This window comes from Taurulus bubalis (genome assembly GCF_910589615.1).
Source record: "Taurulus bubalis genome assembly, chromosome: 16".
Lineage (NCBI taxonomy): Eukaryota > Metazoa > Chordata > Actinopteri > Perciformes > Cottidae > Taurulus > Taurulus bubalis.
Window position 1 is genome coordinate 21,593,205 of NC_136604.1, and position 13,375 is coordinate 21,606,579.

At 43.8% G+C, this 13,375-nt stretch overlaps 1 protein-coding gene across 1 annotated transcript; it reads left to right on the plus strand.

Moving 5' to 3' along the window:
- Positions 1–1,473: 1,473 nt before the first annotated feature.
- On the plus strand, positions 1,474–12,875 carry LOC306748401 (voltage-dependent calcium channel gamma-4 subunit-like; the record flags this gene model as incomplete). Its single annotated transcript, XM_079231567.1, has 5 exons — positions 1,474–1,510; positions 4,514–4,765; positions 8,272–8,355; positions 11,470–11,610; positions 11,977–12,875. The coding sequence occupies exons 1-5, from the start codon at positions 1,483–1,485 to the stop codon at positions 12,873–12,875; spliced, it is 1,404 nt and encodes a 467-aa protein (XP_079087693.1). The 5' UTR covers positions 1,474–1,482.
- Positions 12,876–13,375: the final 500 nt, after the last annotated feature.

Here is a 13,375-nt window from a genome sequence, read left to right on the forward strand (position 1 = left end):
CTGCTGTGTTGCTGTTGACGACTTCCAAGTGGATTTTTTTTTGTGGTGCCCTGCTGTTTCGGCAACAGCTTGCAAGAAAATAAAAATACAAAAATCGAGCGAAAATTCGACCCCGGGTCTCATTGCCCGAGGGGGATTTTCTCTTCTGGAAGGCTGTGCTCGTTGAAATGCCCTTTGAGCAAGGCAACAAAATCCCAACGCGCTCCGGATCGCCTCAGCTTTTGAAGTAATCTGCATTGTGCATTTAAAAAAAAAGAAAAAGAGCACGAAACGGCACTAAACGCTCGCGGTTGAAACCGCCGCACCAACTGGAGAAAGTTGGCCCGGATGAAAACCTGCCGAGACACCGAGGCCACAGCGCCGGTGACTCAAACGTCTGTCATCTCTCCCCTGGAATGTTCATTCCTCGTGCACTAATCATGTGTGTGTACATCCTGAACATAAACCTGCGTGTGTGTGTGTGTGTGTGTGTGCATCAGTCGTGCGTGACATTGAGGCTGCTCTGCATACCAATGGAATTCACACACTTTTTTTCTCAGCAAAATCCTCTCAGCTGTTACATCCATCTCTCTACTCCCCCAGCACACACACACACACACACACACACACACACACACACACACACACACACACACACACACACAAATGCACACTCGCTAGCTCCGCCATAGACTTTGGAATTCGCTGTTGCCATGGCGATGGAATAGAGCACGCTCTCTCACATCGCCTGTTCTTTTCTATTGCTTTCTCTCTCTCTCTCTCTCTCTCTCTCTCTTTCTCTCTCTCTCTCTCTCTCTCTCTCTCTCGGCGAGAGGCGAACCAGCTTCTCTCGTTTGACAGGGGGCTCGTTTCTTCCCGCCGGCATCAGGTTTTGGCTGTTTGTTTGTTTGTTTTGTTCAAAGGCGCATCCTCCTCCTCCTCCTCCTCCTCCTCATCCTCATCGTTGTCATGTAGAGAACATGTGTGTGTGTGTGTGTGTGTGTGTGTGTGTGGGAGAAGCTTCTGGACCGGAGCGCCTCCTGGTTTCTAGACTGGTGTCACGTCCGTTAATCGAACACATCCTTCTCCCCTCTCACTCTTTCCTATCGCTTTCTCATCTTGTTTTATGCTTCTCTCCCTCTCTGTTTTGGCTTTTCGCTCACTCTCTCTCTCTCTCTTTCTCGCCCCCCTCACTCTTCCTTCTCTCAGTAGCTAAGATGACTGCCATGACAATTCAATGAGAGGAAAAGACGCCAAGTGAAGTATCCCCCCCCACACACCCCACCCGCTTACCGAGGAAAGAAGGAGTGTTCAAGGTAAAGAGAGGAGCAGAAGAAGAACAGGAGGAGGGAGAAAAGAGAGGAAGAGGAGCGAGGAAGAGTGAGTGAAAGCGATGGATTAACGGTGGATGGAGGCGGCTCGGACCGGGGCTACGGAGCGCTCTTCATTGACGAAGAAGAAGAAGAAGAAGAAGAAGAACAGCGGCAGCGGGGGGCAGAAGAGATGGAGGCGAAAGGCAGAAACCCACCAGGTAACACACACACACTCCCACGCGCACACACACACACACACACACACACACACGCACAGAGGCAGGCATGCACAACAAACCACAGGTGGATTCTTGTATGCAGACACACACACACACACGTACATGGCACATGTATATAATTATTCAAGCAATATTTAAACACACAAACCAGCAGGAACGAGCCCCATCGGGCAGGAAACCACACACACACACACACACACACACACACACACACACACACACACAGATGTGAACAGAGGTCTGTATTTAGTGCTGACAGTAAAAAGCAGTTTAAAAAGGAACATCCCGTAAAACATTGAATATCTGGCGGGTTGATTGAACAGCTGTGTTGCAATACAGGAATCCTGTGTGTGACGCTCATAATGTCTTTCAGGTTTTATTACGGTGTCTTTTCATTGCGATGTGGATCCACACAACAGATTTTTCTTCTTTTTTGTGCGTGCAAAATGCAAAAAGCCGCCTCTATTGGTTGGATATCGTTCAGTTCGTTTGACCAATCAGGATCAAGTAAAGCTAGAACACTAAATGTCGTGTCACCTCGATATTTTTGTCGCTGAAACCTGAAAAAACAGAAAAAGCAAAAACAGCCCTTCTAGAAAGAAGCAAAACATTCTTATATTCAATCAAATCATCCTATATCAAAGCAAAACAAACTTACCCCATTGGCAGATTTTTTTACTTGACAAGATTTCTTAAAATAAGCCAAAAATCAAGAAAAAGTAAGGCATACTTTCCTAAAATTAGATAATTTTTCTAATCAAAACATGCTTGACAAGATCAATATTCTTTTTGGGCAAAAAATATGACTTATTTTCTTGATACAAGGCTTGTTTTACTTTCTTGAAATTCCTTTTTTGCAGTGCACTTGTTTTATCTGCAAGTGTCGTAGTAAAAGCTGCCCGTTAATTAACTGACTTGGGTTTATGATATTTCAGTTTTGAGGGAACAATTCACCTCATCCATCTGAAACATTAATTTTCCCACTTGTTTTAATGCAATAGAAACAGCCAATGTCCGACTAAAATGAAACATTAGTCTGTTTATAATGATCAAGAAGGACTTCGCAGCCTGTTGCCGCCACGCTGCTCAGGTTTAACTTCACTTTATGAAAATAAATGTATTCTGACATGACACAGGTTTTTATTGAGGTGGGCATCGTATGTTTCACAGATTGGAAACCCGCTCTGAAACATATGTGTGATATTTGGCTTTGGAATTGACTTCAATATATTTGACTAACCATACATTTGAAATCAAACTTTTGTCATGTTTTGTCAAGACAAAATGTGACAAAAGTTTGATTTCAAATGTCTGATTTCTGATGTATTTATTGCACGTCTGTTGATAATTCTAATATTGTGTTTTTCCAACTCAACTGTACATTTAGACACCGGCATTTCTAAATCTGCAATTAGTGTCATCACATTTAGGTTTAGTGTTGCTTTCACTAATGTTTGAAACAAATATGAAAAGATACAGATAGAAATATACATTTTTAGAAATTTGTGAGAAATAGAAACCTAATATTAAAAAAAATTAAGCAAATTCTTCATGAATAATTGCATTAAGTGCATTGCACATAATTAATAAAAGAATAAAATACAATAAAACATACAAAATATTATTAACATATACATATTTCTTACTGTTACTTCTTTCTTTTCACCTCTCAGCTTGGACTCATGTCTCCTCTTTCCTTTCCTTCTTACCTGCTTATGTTTATTAATGCTTTCTTTTCTTTTCTTGAGCCTGATAGCAGTTGCCCTTTGTTGTCGTTTCCACTTAAGCTTATCATCCCTCCCATGAGTCTTATTGATCTTATCAGAAACAAAATGCCTAAGAATTGTCCTCCAAACCTCTGTTGAGTCTTTTTTAAATTCTGGTTTTGACAAAGTCAGAAACCTTCTGAGAGAACTTGAAATAATGGATGTTCTAACTTTATCCCCATGCTTTTTGGAGGAAACTCATCGACAGGCTCACAAAGGAGGGTTTTCTACGTCTTCCAGCTTCCATTTTTATAACAATATTGGATGTTTTGTATTTGTGTTGGCATTTTGTTCCTCTGCTGCCAATATTTCTTTACCGCTTCAGGCGCTGTACGCTGCTTTTTTTAATACAAAACGTTCCTCACCCAGAATGCAACGGAAAGACTCAACCCCATCAGCAGCTCCCACCACTCACCCACAGGAGTCATATTAACGCAAAAAAAACAGTAACCTGTTGGCCAATACAGTCATACTGATCAGTAATAATAATGTCAAGAAATGCAGTACAAAGGCGCTTTACAGTTAGTCATAAAATGAACATAAAAAAGAAATGTCGGAGGTAATTCGAGACTTTGAGAAGACTATTAGTCATACTTTCAAATAAAATTGATGACAATTCTCCACTTCCTGCCTCTAAATGAAGCCAAAATATCCCTGAAACGGGTGCTTAGCATCTTGCGCTGGTGATGTCGTCGGTGGGTGGAGCCTCGGTATCGAGACCCCGCCCATACACTGCAGGCTAGATTTAGATTTTAGTTTAGTCTCTATTTGATGCAGATAATCACGGTTATGTAATACTTGTAATATTCTACGTACAATTCCCCCGCCACACGCCGTTTTCTATAGCATCAAAAAACATTTATAAAACCAAACCAATCAGAAAATTATCACTTTTTAGGTATTCTGCAGTTTGGCCACCAGGGGGGTGATCGAGATGTTTCGGCTTCACTTTGGAGAAGCTCTCGTGTCGTCCATCTTAATATCCAGTCTATGAATACCTGACGCCTGATTTCCCTGAACTTCTTTGAGTTCAAAATAACGCACACAAAAGGGCGTTCCCAATAGCTTCAGCTCTGGTTGCATGTCCTCCACCACCATCAAACACACGTCTGAAACTCTGGCTCCTCCCCCTCACCTATGGCTGATATTATCATGCACACTTTCCAATATGTACTTCACACATGTGATTTTGGTGTCCGTCCGTTTTCCTCATCAGACATCAGTTTCCTTCCTCGCCCGGCGATGGTGTGGTGCGAGCGCGGCATCCAGGTGCTGCTGACCACCATGGGGGCGTTCGCGGCCTTCGCCCTCATGACGGTGGCCATCGGCACGGACTACTGGCTGTACGCCCGCGCCTTCATCTGCAACAGCACGGCCAACTCGTCCCAGGACGACTCCAACAACAAAGACAAGAAAGACCCCGGGGCGCTCACCCACTCCGGCCTCTGGAGGATCTGCTGCCTGGAAGGTACCGCTGGATGTATGATGTGTGTGTTGGGGGTAGAATGTGTGTGTTACGTTGAGTTATTTCCCATTCAGTCAGCAAGGAAGCGCAACTCAAAGAGCGAGTGGTGGATGGGTCAAACAAACACAGTACGTTCACCTAGGAGGCCACAGTTCGTGTCCCGTGTGAAATATAAACACTCACTTTCCGCTTGTTACGTAACGTTATGTAAGAAAAAGTCTGCTCAAGGTCGTTGTTATACATTCGCAATGTATCACGTTACGTTTTTAAACTTTTGTTTGATTAGGTAGGAAAGTCCTCACAAGGCGATCGTTTTTTTTCAGTCGCAGTTGTGACACTTTGACTTTCAGCTTGTTACGTAACATTACGTGAGAAATGGTTACACGGCGGTAATTGTGCTTTCTGCAAAGCGTGATATGAAGCTCAAATTTTAGGTTCAGAAACATCAACGTCCTTTGGTTTGCAGAAACATTCAATGGCACAAAAAAAATCTACATAATTGGTCGGGCGTCTTCTCAAAAATTGAACCTTTCCAGCGCCGCGTCCGCGTGAGAAGAAACACCGTTAGCCGCTGTGTTTACTCGCCTTAGCTTCATCTGAGCCCTCGGGCACAATTCAGAGAAGAGGATTTTCAGGATGTTTAGATATGAGCTCTGCTTCATGTTTTCCCTGCTGTACACAAACACTTTTTACATATATACACTCACACTATGCATTCAACATAAAGCTCATCAGAGCCCCAGAGCTACGATATGAGCGGTGACTCATCCAGTGACTGATTATGTTCCTGTCCCTGCATTGCTGCAGCTGACAGACAGCTTTAACAGGACGACATTCACACATAAACAACATGAGGCTTCCATGCCGAGCTACCTGTTTTAAAGCTTCTTGTTTTTTCAAGTTAAAGGGGTGACAAGGTGCATTTTAACACCAAATTACCACATTCAATTTGACGCATTAGTGTAATTATCATGAACAAGAGAGCAGCTGCCTTTTCCCTGCGTTTTCTGCAGCGTGCAATCAAATCTGACACGAATTTATTGGATTTCTAGCTTCAAAAGTTATTATTTTTGCGAGCCGTTTCATAGAAAGACCTCTTGTTGATCGTGGTGTCTCGCCAGATGCGGCAAAACGTTGTCGTTGTTGCCTGGCAGCTTGAAATCACCCAGCGTGTCACACAGGTACTCTGCCTTTTCATCCCGGTTTCTGTCCACTGAGCCCACTTTGGGGATTTCGCTTCCCTTTATTAAACCAGTTCCTGGTCCTATTATATTACTAATTCTGTCCCAGAGCATCCATAATGTATGTGATATTCTGCCTCGAAAAAAGACCTGATATTGATTCAGGTTTTTCTTGGCTGACTTCTTTTCACATCCTTTTTTTTAATGTTGTTTTCATTTCATTGCAAGAGAAACACGGGATCTCTCCTTCCTCTTGATGTGTGTTTGGTACAAGAGATTCACAAATAGCTGTCAAGGTGAACAAAATGTCCCTCTGAATAAGAAATGTAAGCGGGCGGATGCAGTTTCTGTTGTGATTCACGAGATGAAGCAGAACCCGTTCTTCCAGGACTGAAGCTTCCAGTGGTGGAAGGAGGGAAAAGCCAACTAGCTGTACATACAGACAAGAGGACGACGGCATACAGCACATTATTGTGATTGATGATCTGATTCTAGTTGATTTGGGTATCATAATTTGATGATTTGTATCTCCAGGGCTGAAGATGAAATCACATGGATTCAATTAAATTGCTTTCCTTTGCAAAACCTGCCATTCCAATCAAGGTCATTGTTTTTGTGTCCGTTGTGTTAAAGCTAGCGGCTCGGCTCCAGCGATGGTAATGCTCGGCAAAGATTGAATTATATCTGAAAGGATCCAAGGACAACATCTGTATTTTTCAACCTGGATTCTATTTATCCATGTTTTTCACGTCTAACGGACTGACAGACAGAAATCTCTAAAACTGGTCCATGAGGGGAAAAGCTGTAACTGGCAGCCACGAAAAAAGCTGCATAAATAGAACGTTAAGTCCATTAAAAGTGCTTATTTTAGCTACTGAAGCTTTGGTTGGTATTCTAAGTGTCGGACAACATTATGGAAAGGACTATATAGAGAAATAAATAGTGATTTCCTTTCCCTTTCACTTGATTCGGTCAGTTTGTTCCTGTGTTTCTCAGAGTCTTTCTCAGCGAGAAGTGTCGTTCTTCAATCCCAGCAACCACTGGGACGCCACCAGTCTCCCCAGTTCCTGGACCTTTCAGCAGCTAGTTTACCCTCCTCTTCCTGTTCACCCTCTATCTATCTCAGCTCCTCAGTCATATACCCTGAACTCAGTGGGCGCCCATATTTGTTTTAGCCAAAGACCTCATCCACAGCGTCGAAATCATCTCAATATTCAGCCATTTTTTAAGCATATTTCAGAACGAGACTTCTCCTGGAGCGAGACTTCTTCCATGATGTTGTCAGACACTTATAATATCAGTCTCAGCTTGTCAGTAAAGCAAAAACAAGGACTGTGAGTGCCCATTCATTAGCGGTGCCAGCTTGCCCTTTACCATCTTGCTCAATTAATGAATTAATTACAGTTAATTAAACACAAAAACATGGGGAGATGAGGTCCAGGTTGAAAAATACAGAAGTCACTATTTAACATGATGTTTTAGACACATTCATGATCCCCAGAGGATGTTTTCTTATTACTTACGTGATCCCCCGACTCTTCCTCCGGCACCACGAGGTGCACAGTTGTGGTTTTTGAGTCCAATGTCGTGACAACTCTTGTATGGATTGCAACGGAGTTTATTTAGTACATGCATCCTTGGCCGCCTTTAGGATTCATTGCAATTGAACCAAATACCTGAAACGCCAATTTCCCATCTGTCCTTTGTGTCATTTAAATGTTCCACGCTAAGATGAACAGCGTGGTAAACAACCTCGTTACAACATCAGCAGGTAAACATTGTCACTGTGAGCATGTTAGCATGCAGTCTTTAACCTTTTCAACGGCCTCACAGGGCCACGAACTCTCAGTAACGAAGCATCAACTATTAATGTGACCGGCTAACGGAAACAACGCCGATGCGTCGTGATGCTTTGCAATATCTTGCCCTGATGGACTCTCAGAGCTCCGGTCTTTCTTGCCTTCTTCTTCTTCCTCTCGCCTTTTTTCGTAGCATTTGTTTTGCTTTCTCGTCTTCATTTCGTCTGTCAGTCATGTCTTACATCTGTTAGCTTGTTTACTTCTCTCTCTCCATCTCCTTCATCGCTCTCTTTCTCTTCCCTTGCCGTCTCTTCCTCCACATCTCACTTATCACTCCTTCTCTTCTCCCCTCTCTCACCATTTAAACATGTTCTCACCATAAATGTCTGTCTTCACTTTTCTTCCCTTCCACTCTTTCTCTGGCAGAAATGGCACCCATCATCCTTCTCTCATCCTTGTGATCTGTGCCTTCCCCCCCTCTTCCTCTTTCTCACACTCTCCTCTTCCTCTCTGTCATTTTTTCTTCCAGGCTTGAAGCGAGGTGTTTGCTCCCAGATCAATCATTTCCCAGACGATGCAGACTACGACCAAGATTCTGCAGAGTATCTGCTGCGTGAGTGGCACACACACACACACACACACACACACACACACACACACACACTGTACTACACGCGTTGTGCATGCACACATCTCAACACAACACACATAAACGCGCTACACGGATAGAGAAAGGACAGAAGGGGATGGTGGGCGGACATCAATGCACGGATGTCAGATTCAAGCAAAGCGTTCCTGGATGTGTGTGTAAGTGTCTGTACAGTGTGTGTGTGTGTGTGTGTGTGTGTGTGTGTGTGTGTGTGTGTGTGTGTGTGTGTGTGTGTGTGTGTGTGTGTGTGTGTGTGCGTTTAAATGCCCAGGTGCATGGGGTTTGGAGTCTGGGGGTGTACAGAAAGCTTCTTTTTTTTCCTCACAGATGGATTGAAAGAACAACCTTCACTAATGGATTATTTTCAGCTCAGGATTCAGGTTTCACATCCTGCCTCCATTGTGATGAAGTACATGTTCCATCTAAATATTATATAAAGGTATATATTTCTGTGAAGGAGGCTGCGATGCTACCCGACCACTCGGCTGAGCAAGATATTTTCCACCTCTCCGAAGGCCGCACAATCTTTTAGATTTTTTTTCTTCTCATTAATAAAATATTAGAGTAAAGGTCCCTAATACATGCGGCAGATTTTTTTCTTCTTCATAAAAGAGCCATTGTTGATGGAAAATGTGTAAAAAACAACAACAACTATACCAAAAACTAAAGCTTCTTCCATTGGTCCATGACCTCACTTTGCACCAAAGTCTATGGATATCTTTTTAACATGCAACTAACAATTATTGTTATTGAAGATTCATCCACCACCTATTGTATTTATTAATATATTCACAGAAATTATCAGAGCCCAAAAGGCTTGTTTGATCCAAACATAAACCGAAAACACAAATATATTAAATGTGCATTAATATACATCATAATTGAGGAGCTGGAACCAGTTTGTCATTTTACTGAAATCATAAACCAGACATAAAAATAGTTGCAGATTATGTTTCTGTCTTCTAACAAAGACGACAGCATGAAAGCTCAAACTAGCAGGAGGTAATTAGCGCTCTACTAATTATCCTCTAGTGGGATAAAACACCTGAAATTCACCACAAAACTCCTACAGCTCATCATTTCTTTCTTCTCGGCTACTTATCGAGATAATCGACAAATTGTGCTGAAGAGACAAACACTAACCGCCTTTTTCCTCTTAAAAAACAACCTCAGAGAATCGTCTGCAGCCACTGCTTGACATGTCGGACAGAAGCTTCTCTGAGTATTTGCTTATCGCTGCACGATCGCTTCTCTTCAGAAGCAAACAAAAAGCTAACGCGGCTTTAAAAGTCACCTTCAGCACCTGAAGTCCCTGCTTGAGGAGCTATTCAGCATTCTCCTCTCGTAGAACGTCTCTACGCTACCGCAGGTTTGAGGTGTCTGCGGAGGAATTTACCGTGGAGGGGTTTTAAGGGGATGTGATGCGACCTTTCTGCAGCCGTACCGGCGGCCCCTTGTGGTCCTTGTGATGATCCACGGTAACATATACAGACTGAGACACTGTTTAAAGAGAATGTCAGCAGGCTAGTATTGCAAGTGTGTAAAGTTTGGGGACTTGCGAGATGCAGGTATAACAAAATAAAAGCCATAGAAGCCAGGATACATACTTAACTCTCTAAAAACACTCGATCATGCATATAATAATTCAAATAAATCACATAGAAAATAGTATTTTAGTAGAAAACATTTTGGGTGTACCTCATGAACAATATGAGCATAAAAAAAAAACTGAAATTAGGACAAAATTATACTAAAATGGGGTGAGAGGAGTAAATATACACTTCTTGCAGCAAAGCGTTAAAGAAGTGGAAACAAAATGCACAAAGCCAGTAGCTTGATTAAGACGAGAGGCGAAATAATGAACAGCAAATTCACAATAACGTTTTTGTTCCTGTTAAAAAACCCTCGTCTTTAAAACTCCACACTGCGGTAAAGCGAGGCTTTCTGTTTACAATGTGTGAAAGACGTACGAGCACCAAAAGACATTATGTTCTAAACATTATTTATGAAACTTGTGTATGATTACCGGAGCTAGCTGCTGCTCCAGAGCCAAGTGATAGTGTCGGCTGTAGCACCTCTTGGTAACGCAACATCTCGCTAACGTTGCAACTTCAAAATGGTGTTGAACCTAAAATATGTCTCACTATTTAAAAAACTCCTCACTAAATCATGTGTACCGACACAACAAAGTAAACCTTTTGAAAAGCAAGCTCTTTTTTCTGAAAAAGAAAAGGTGTTCATACCCACACAAAAACTGGGTTAACTCCTCGACCACGAGGGCTATTTGAAGAGTTCAAAGTGATTTAATACACTGTGTGATTGTGTGTATATGTGTATAACCAGCATGGTTCAGCAAAAAGTTTTCGCTATATATATACAATATGGTTGGAAAGTTGCGGGTGCTTTGCCCGATGGGCGATTTGGTGGTTTTGGCGGATTCAGTAGGTAGTAATCTTTATAGAAAGGTGCGCTAATCGCGTGTAGCATCAAGCTAACGTTTTCCATAATTTGGGGAGGTCTCTCGGAGTCCTTTTCGGGACACTTAAAAAATATATATCTTTACCTTTTTGGACATTTATTTACCATTTTATTTATATATTTCACTGCTTTTGTGAACCTAAAACCTTTGGTAAACCAATTTCATCATCTAAACCTATATACCACCTGAGTAAAGTTATGTTTTCACAAGAGATATGAAGAATTTCCAAAAATCGAGATTCCATTTTTCAGCTTTAGAGTCATATTTTCTCTTCACACTTTTGCCTTATGACAATTGTGCCTCATTATAGAGAGAGCTGAGACTGTTCTGCAATTTACGATGTAAAACAATGGTATGTATCTTATATGCAAGTGCCTTAAAAGGTGAATTTAAGAAATTATGTAAAATCGAGAAAATGACCTCAGAGTCTGAAGAGTTATACTTCTCATAATTACTTCTTTTTTTTTGTAAGCCAATGATTTTCTGGTTAGTTAAAGATAATAAAACAATAGGTCTGTGATTGATTGATCCATGGTACTTAAGACCAGTAGAACACATGAGAAGAGGTCATAAAGGAGTGCTTCTGTCCTCGTCTCCAGGTGTGGTTCGAGCCTCCAGCATCTTCCCCATCCTCAGCGCCATCCTGCTCCTGCTGGGTGGCATTTGTGTCGCTTCCAGCATCTTCTACAAGAGCAAAAGGAACATCATTCTCGGCGGAGGGATTCTCTTTGTCGCTGCGGGTGAGAATGCAGCTTTGTCGTGTTTCTTTTTTGGAGGCCACTCATAGCGTTGGAAGTTTATCAAAACGGGAACTCATGATGCACGATTCACTTTTGGTATCGTAGCTCCGGTTGGACCCCCTTTGGTTGCCTGTCTTTATCCTTCCAATTGGTCTGAAATTAAACTGCTATTTCACATTTCCCGAGGCATAATAAGACGTTCTTATGCATGATATGCAGATTGATTTTCATAATGTGCCTGTCTCTCATCCGTGTAATTGAAAGGAAACAGTTCCGGCGTCTCTGCCTGGAAAACAGTTTAATGAAGCGGCAGGTTAACGTGTCTCAGAGGAGCGCTAACGGAGGAAGCCGTGTGTGTTTCCTCAGGCCTCAGCAACATCATCGGCGTGATCGTGTACATCTCGGCGGCCCTGAGCGACATCTCCCCCAAGAAGGACGAGGACAAGAAGTGGCACTACTCATACGGCTGGTCCTTCTACTTCGGCGGCCTGTCCTTCATCATGGCCGAGATGGTGGGCGTCCTCGCCGTCAACATCTACATCGAGAAGAACAAAGAGCTGCGCTGCCGCTCCCGCACCGACCTCTTCAAGAGCACCACGCACGCCGTGCTGCGGCTGCCCAGCTACCGCTTCCGGCGACGCTCCCGCTCCAGCTCGCGCTCCACCGACCCGCCGCGCTCGCAGGAGGCCTCGCCCATCGGCACGTCCAAGACCTTCAGCCTGCCGCCGTCCGCTCCGCCCTTCTCCGTGGCCACCCTGCCCAACCCGCACCACGGCAGCAGCGGCGGAAGCGGAGGAGGAGGAGGCGGCGGCGGAGGCGACATCTCCATGTACACCCTGACGAGGGACTCCAAGCTGGGCAGCCTGGGAGGCGGCGCCCCGCCTCTCTACGGGACGGTGGACCGCGCCACGCTGTACCAGCTCCACAACTACTTCCCAAAGGATTCCAGCGGCGGCAGCGGAGGAGGAGGCGGAGGAGGAGGAGGAGGAGGAGGAGGAAGCGGTGGAGGAGGAGGAGCGGTGATAAACAGCGGCACGCTTCCATCTCACTCCAAGTCCAACTTGGCGGCGGCCGCGGCTGTAGCCCAGAACGCAGCGCCGCTGAACACCTCCGCATCAGCCGCCGCGCCGGCCCAGCCGGCTCCGATATCCACGGCCACCATGGAGAGGGACCGGGGCAACATGGGAACCCTGGACCGCCTGACGGCCAAAAGGGACCGGGACAGCAACTCGGATACACTGAACAGGAAAACTACGCCAGTTTAAAGCCGAGCCTCAGAAGAGCAGGGAGAGAGAGTTGAAATAAATAAATAAAAAAGACGTTTTAGATTAGATTTAGAAGATATCGGAGTTGAAGGAGAGGAAGAGTAGGGCTGATAATGCGCAGGTGACACTTCAATGGTCGTGTTTCCATCCTTGAGTCCGGGGTATCTAGCTGCCATAATTACTTACCAATATCATTAACAGTCATAGAACACCGGACATTGTGTGCAAATTCATGACGACTGCCTTAAAATGGTCATGACTTTAGCTGCAAAACCTTATTTGCAAGTCGATTGGACAGCAATGGTGCAGTGGAGGCTTCAGCACAAGGGAATGATTTTTGGGAAGTTTCCAGTAAAAAAAGCGGTCTCCCGGTGCAGCATTTGGCGGTTAAGTGCCTTGCTGAAGAGGCCGAGGAGCAGAGTGGTTATTCACTGTACCCTTCTATATTTTATCAACTGCGAGGAGGAACTCTCAAGCTTTTTATTTTGTGATATATAAGT